The sequence below is a fragment of the Telmatherina bonti genome (assembly GCF_933228915.1).
Source record: "Telmatherina bonti genome assembly, chromosome: 2".
Classification (NCBI taxonomy): domain Eukaryota; kingdom Metazoa; phylum Chordata; class Actinopteri; order Atheriniformes; family Telmatherinidae; genus Telmatherina; species Telmatherina bonti.
The window spans coordinates 27307829-27315328 of NC_136620.1; the positions used below are offsets into that span (position 1 = coordinate 27307829).

Consider the following 7500-nt stretch of genomic DNA (forward strand, 5'->3'; position numbering starts at 1 on the left):
TTTTTTTTGTTGGACAGTGAGAGGAAGCTGAAGTGATTCTGCAGACACATGGAGAAAATGAAAGCTCCGCACAGAAAGGCCCCTGTTCAAACCTCCCTCCAGCCAAGGCTCCAGTCAGCTACCTTCTTGCCACCACACCACTGTGCTGCCTCCGTTTTCACTTAATCATTAAATACTATCAAGTTTCACTTGTAAGGTAAAATGTACAATGTAATACTTGCAGACAAGGTTAAGATGCCTGAATAGTTTTAAAACACAACTATGTGCCGTTAACACTGCATGCATGTATGACGACATGTTAAAGCCTGAGTCTTGGCTTTAGTAAAAAAAAGCTGCCAGAAATATTCCATCGAGAAAAGAGGAAGAGGAAGCAGTACAGTAGAAGTTAACTGTTTTTAAACCATGCATTTCAAAAATATAAAGACACAATCATTGTAAAAGATATCAGATAATTGTCCGATACTGTGAGATATTCTCCTCCTTATTAACTTCATATGGGTGTGCTTCATGTTTTTATGGTGCTGTGTAAACATGGGATTGTGCAATGCAACTTTTACAGATTGTGGCTTTCAAATCACACTCACACAAAAGAAAAAACTGGCTAATGACACAAATTTAAACCATGAACTGTATGTTGCAAAATGGTGTTTTCAAGCATCACTGAAAATAGTTGCATAAAAGTTACTTACCCACGGCTGCTCCAGTTTTGGCAGTGGGAAGGTTGGTACAGTCTCCAATTCCAAATACATTTGGATATTTGTTATGCTGGAGGGTCTCTTTGTTGACATCCAACCAGCCAATCTCATCAGCCAGTGGACCACCTTTAATAGCCAAACTGGGGCCCATGGGTGGGGTGACATGAAGCATTTCATACTACATGAGAAAACAGCAGATTAGATGGTGGGTTACTGACCGTTAATAACAATACATAATTAAGGGAACGGTCACACTGCTTAATACAAACGACTACACAAGGAGTATTGCAGCCAGCTCTGAATTCAAGTGTGAGACAATTACCTCTATCACTTTAGTTTCTCCTGGTTTGTCAAGATTTTCAAACACAGCTTCTTGCTTGTCCGCTCGTACTTCAATCAGATTTTGCCGAAGGTTCACTTGTAGGTCACGAGTTTTCACAATGTCCCACAGTGTGTCTGCATATTTCTTTATTCCAAACAGTACGGGTAGTGACGTGTTGTATATCACATTGGCCTTTGCCCTTTTCCCTGTCTTAAATATAGACATAAATTATAAGGAAGTTTGGAACAACAGATTTACTTTATACAGACATGATCACTGCACTCTCAAAGATTCAGAACTACCTTTCTGAGAAAAGCATCTGACAGGTACATGATCTTTTGTGGAGCTCCAGCACATTTTACAGGGGTATTTGGGAAGGTGAATACAGCATTGCCCTCCTTGAAGTCTTGCAGAGCCTTCCATGTTTTCTCCACAGTTTCGACAGAGTAGTTTGAGCCAATCTTTGGATGATCAAATCCCTCTGGCAGCCCTTTAATCTACTTAGAAGAAGGGTATAAACTTCTTAGACTGCAATTGCATACAATAACATGTCACGACACAGAAACATAACGAATGAGTGAAAAAGCAGGACCTTACCTTCTCAAAATGTAGTTGTAAACCAAGAGCTACAATTAGGTATTCATACGAGATCTGTAAAGGAAAAAAAAAAAGCTGATATAGGATTACTGTAAATTCAAATAATCTATCATATTATTAGTAAATATTTAGCTTCTTGTAAACACTGCAACTCCTTGACAAGTCTATTCAGTGAATTGTCAAAGCTCTGAAGGTAACATGCCTCATTTCCATCATCTGTGTAGACGATGTTTTTGTCAGGGTTTATTTCTTGAACCTTACATTTCACCCACTTCACTCCAGATGGCATAACACTGGCAGTGGTACGACCTGATGAGGCCACAGTTTTCGCACCAGCACCAACCAAAGTCCATATTGGCTGATAGTAGTGCATCTAAAAAGAAAAAAAAAAGTTATAAAGTAGTTTTACATAACAAAGCAAATATCTCTATGTGTCTGATTAAACTAAAAAAAAAAAGACCAATTTCCAGCTTTTAATCCATTTATCATGCATGCTTGTTTATTAATGTAATAAAATTAGATATGGGAAACATATGATGATAAACACAAGGATCCTTGCCTCTGAGGGTTCCACAACAGCCACATTCTCTGCTCCAACCAGCCTCTTCATACGTGAACTCATTGTAATGCCCCCACTTCCTCCTCCTAGGACCAACATTTTGTAATGCTGTTTGGAATAGACACCGCTGCTGGTGTGAAAGTGAGCGACAGCTTTGCCTGTAAGGTGGCATTGCCTCAGATGGCGCAGTGAAGCCATATTTCCCTCGATCCTTCAAAACAGTCGTAAAAGTTTCCTCATTAAGTTCAAATTCACAACTTTTGTCAACAATCTGCTCTTCCTGTTCTGCTGCTGCTCATTTATTAGCATTCTCATTCTGCTGACCAGAGATGGGGAACTATGTTTAGTCAGATACTGCAATTGGTACAGTAAATATCCACAATAATCACTTCTTTGAAGTATTTCTGCAACTCTGTTGACAAGAATAAGGTCATGATGTAACCGTGGTTTGATCAACCACAGCTATTGTTACATGGTGTAGAGCCGCAAAAACAACAAAAATGGTAGAAATCTGTAACATTCAAGTTCAGAGCTGCAGCGGTGAAGTTGGTATTGTTATTTAGCTTAAAATGGCACCACACTATCATGACTTAGCAAAATGCAAGAACTAGTGTAAAAGAACTTAATTTGTAGCACAAATAGTAATAGTAAACACGCAATGGCACGTAAGCTTTTTTCAGTAAAGAACCTGTGAAACCTGACCTGTCTGACCCGATTGTTGCTGCATACTGCGTATATAACTGCTTCCATAATGGCCATTCCTATACAGCAACAGAGCTGAGGAAATTATGTTCTCAGACACAAATTACAAACACATAGGACTGACCTACGGAAGCTGTTGTGTCAACCTGCCTGTTTTCCTGTCAAGTCTGACAAAATGCCCGACAAATCTCCTTGGGTGTGAAGCGTCTTGATGAAGAGACAACTGCACGTATAACGTCAAATAAACTACTACATTATATTGGCTTGGAGTTTTTGCCCCTCAGAAGACGGAGAGAGGAATCGTCCAATAATAATTTAAATCTGACACTTTAATTCCGCCCTCTTGAAGCTCGACCAATGAGAAACGGGTATTTGTTCACAGCTCGACAAACTTTTTATTGCAATAAGTTTAGGTTCTTCATACAAATACATCGGGCTTGTATATTAGTAAAATAATGTTATTGCATTATTGACGACCTTTATATTTAAAGTTGATAATTGTGCTGCCGTTTCTGGCCTGGGGGCAGCTAAATGTGGGCGCATGAGGCTATCACGCGATACAGCCCCTTCTGTTGGCACGTAGTCTTCATCCATGAAGTAACTGTAAACCTGAAAGTAGGCCAATTACAGTAGGGTACTAATACAGGGTTGTGTCTGATTCTTCACTGACACTTCGTAGAGCAGCTCGAGTCTCTCTTCTCTTTCTTCTTAGGGTTAAGAATTATATGCCAGCATTGTTAGAATTTATCTTTCGCCATTAAAATTATTGCCTAAATTAAGTAATCTGAAAAACTTTTTAACGTTATATGTGGTATTAAAGCAATTTTTCAAATTATTTTCCAATATAGCCTTTTCTTTTGTCATAAATTGTGACAGCAAGAAGCCAGAGTTTATTACCTTAAAATCTAAAGTACGCAGAAAATGTTGCAAACATTTTTATCTGCAATAACAGAAAGGTATTCCGCAGGTATTGGCAGGTATTGTTCCTTAGATAATCATTCGTAGCACAATAATCTAACAAATGTACATATCCATTTGCTATGACTGAAAATCTGGACCGTTTTACAAAATCTTTGGGGTTTTGGTGTTACATAGGCTTCAAGTTGCAACCTAATGTTTTGATAACCACGACTCAGCTTGATGTACTGCCCATGCCAGTTTTACTTCCGGTACTGTGGATAATGTCTACACTTATGTTCCAAGTAGTGCTTGTAGTTTGAACACATCTTCTCAGACACACACAGTGAACATCCTTGCACTAGGATGCACTTCATCCACCCTGGTAATTATTACTGTCAATTGGGAACTCTTCCTCATTTTATGTAAATATAGAGTTGTTTTTATGTCTTTCAATTTTTAAATATTTCTATTTTTTCTTTACTCATTTATGTGTGCTCAAGCCAAGAGACTCCTCAAAAGTTTGTTATGCTTGCATATTGACAATAAAGATTTTGGATCTTGAATCAGTAAACATTTATTGTTTCTGATTTTATAGAATATCCTTATCTTAAATTAGACAGACAGACACACAGATTGATAGATAGATAGATAGATAGATAGATAGATAGATAGATAGATAGATAGATAGATAGATAGATAGATAGATAGATACTTTATACTTTTTTAAAAATTATTTATGAAATTATATCAGAGCATTGCCAACACACACCATACTGTTTCCATATTTTATTGCCCCTGGTTATTTCAGTAGTTTGGTGAGTAAAAGAATTGAGTTTTACTATTGAATGAGTTGCAGTACTGCATTTTGGTACTATATAGTCTCTTTGTAATGAGGAGATCAGGTGGTTTAATATTCCCTGCAGGCTCTTTCTTGCCTCCTGCACACCTGTTTATGTGTTTCATATTACAGACACACCAGATTATTATCTAGGAATTGCCCACTGACGATGAGACTATTCATTGTATAATGTGACTTTGATGCTCTTCAATGAAAATGTTATTATGAAAAGTAATTACAATTCAAATAAATGCATATTGTGTAATTGTATAAGATAAGGTCTTAGAAACATTTGAATTAAGTAAAAGATAATTTAAACATTAATGATCTAGATTTACTGCTCTGATTTCCTGTAAAGCCTGGAAGACCATAAGATTCACAGAGTCTTGTGATTTACACAAGAAGTTTCAAAAGTGAGTTCATACGTCCCTCACAGCATTTAACTCATTGCAGTTTTTTTTCTTCTCACCACCTGACGAATTTCTGAAATTACCATGTTATGTTTATGAAACTTTCACATATGTGTAAGCTGTTGATGCCATAAGCAATCCAACAGGAATGACTCATTGAATGAGTCATTGTGCAAAAAGTCATTGGTTGTTGGGTCCATTTAATTTCAGTCAGGTGTGTTGAAACAGGGACACATTGAAAACTGTGGTCCTTGTGGAACTGAGTTGAATAGCCCTGTTTTAACCCAGTCATGTTGCTAACCTTTTGCCATCTGCTTTAGTTGCTCCACCAGTTGTTCATGAATTTTGCCCGTTACCAGTTTTTCCAGTCTTTCATTGATCCTGTTACAACCTTTTGTAGATGGATTACTTCCACTAAATTTAAAATAAGCTAATGTTGTCTTTAAAATGGTCAGATTTGTCAGTTTTATTGTTTGGTTCGTTATTTCTATCTTCAGTATTCTATCAGGATTGGGAATAATGACTAAGACTGAGATTTGTCAGATTTGCAAATCATTACATTCTGTTTTACTGATATTTTGACCAGCAAAATTTTGCGATTGCAAGAAATAAAATAAAGAAATTAAAAAAAAAAAAAAAAAAAAAAGTAAACAGTTTCTCTCAACCTGAGTATTTCATTAAAGTTTATATTTGAAATGGGAAAAAACACCTTGTTTCCTGTATCAATATTGTGCTTGAAGGTGAATGTAAGATAATCTATTTTTCATTCCAAAGTTTATCTTTACTGGCAGTGCTATTCTGAAATGGGTCTGACCTTTGTTCCTCCTCCCGCCTGTCTTAAATATAAAAGTTTATGAAGTGCTTGCCAGGGATCAACTTACAATATTTATATCCACAACAATGCGCATGCGTGTTTGGAACCAGACAAGGACAAATCTCAGCTGACATGTTATGAAATATCCACAACATGACAGAAGTGATACACATGAGTGTCTAATCACCACCGCCTCCAGTTCAGTCCTGGTTTCAGTTCAGTTTATTTAAAATTTATTCAGACATCCTGGAAATTTTTTTAGTAATGAATTTGGCAGAATTTCAGATTTTAAAACTGGCATTAAAAAGATTAAAATCCTTTTTTACATTATTTATGGAATAAAATCAGGAAAACCTTTGATATATGCTGGCTTTATGCATAGAAACCAGATTCTTTGTGCAAGGACAGTGTCAGTAATAAGGATTACCAGGAGGGGAACAGGGGTAATTTAGTCTTGCGTTTGTGTGCCAAAGAACAGGCAATGTTTTCTGTCTTGTATGCTGTCCTTTAAAGCTGACATGGTTTATTGCAATGTGTTTGAGTTGTGGGAATAAATATGATTTCTGCTGATCACTCCTGGCTAAATGTGAAGCAGATAGCTGTTTTGTAAATAATGCTCTGTCCATGTCATAGTATGACTAGGAACTACAGCTCATAATACTCTCTTTAAACCTCCTGAACACCGCTGCAGCTGTAACTTGTCCAATTTGGAGTCATATATCAATCTTGTCTGACATTAATATGAAGACTCACAATAATGTTTTTGGGATTTTATAAACATGGTCTTACCAATCAACTCTGTCATTTTTCATAGGAAAAGAATAAATAAGACCAAAAATACTTTTGTAAACTTATTAAAAATGTCATTAAGCAACAATACTATTAAGCTGAAACTTGCTCTTCTAATTTGTACCCTCTTAAAAAAAAGATAGCTGAAATTAAAGACTGTCCCATCAAACAAAGTTGTAGAAAAGTACTGATGAATGTATTTAACTTTAAACATCTTAAATCATGCAGTGGTTTATTCACAAACAAGCCACATGGTGACATTGGAATCATAAAACTGGAACCCAGTAAGAAAGCAGAAGGAGGAGGATGTATTATTTGCCCCCATTTTTTTACTTTGAGCACAGGCCACTTTAGAGGTCTCTGCATGGACTCCATCCTCATCTTGAATGGTATGAAAATATGGAAACTGTATGGTTCTATACAGTTTCCATATTTTCGTGAATGTAGTTGTTTTAGTAGTTTGGTGAGTACGAGATTGAGTGGTACTAGTGGGTGAGTTGCAGTACTGCGCTTTGAAGCAATTTAATCCTTTTGTAATGAGAAGGTCAGATGATTTTATATTCCCTGCAGGCTTCTTCTCCTCTGCACACCTGTTTATGTATTTTATATAACAGATATACAAGCCTATTGAGGCATTGCACTTTGACCATGAAATTATTCACTGTGACTGTGATGAAAATGTTGCAATTAAAAGTAACCACATTAAAGATATACACAAGTTTTTGGTAACATTTGCTACAAAAGAAAGTTAAATAGCCAGATAAGCTTTTAGAAAGATCTGAATGAAGGGGGAAAAAGCTGTCTGGAATTGCTGTCTGATTTCCTGTAAAAGCTGGAAAACGATAGGATTCCTATTCCTATCATTTTCACAAGA

At 36.5% G+C, this 7500-nt stretch overlaps 1 protein-coding gene across 1 annotated transcript in view; it reads right to left on the minus strand.

The window, feature by feature from the left end:
* sqor (sulfide quinone oxidoreductase) overlaps positions 1-3099 on the minus strand; it is a gene marked incomplete at its 3' end in the record, with an annotated part of 5618 nt that extends 2519 nt beyond the window's left edge. Inside the window, exons 1-7 of the mRNA XM_079257196.1 lie at positions 3000-3099; positions 2174-2384; positions 1817-1987; positions 1615-1668; positions 1320-1514; positions 1018-1227; positions 690-873 (exon numbers count right to left, since the gene is read on the minus strand). Coding sequence (XP_079113322.1) covers positions 690-873; positions 1018-1227; positions 1320-1514; positions 1615-1668; positions 1817-1987; positions 2174-2371 — 1012 coding nt within the window. The 5' untranslated portion in view covers positions 2372-2384; positions 3000-3099. The remainder of the gene's footprint in view (positions 1-689; positions 874-1017; positions 1228-1319; positions 1515-1614; positions 1669-1816; positions 1988-2173; positions 2385-2999) is intronic.
* Positions 3100-7500: the final 4401 nt, after the last annotated feature.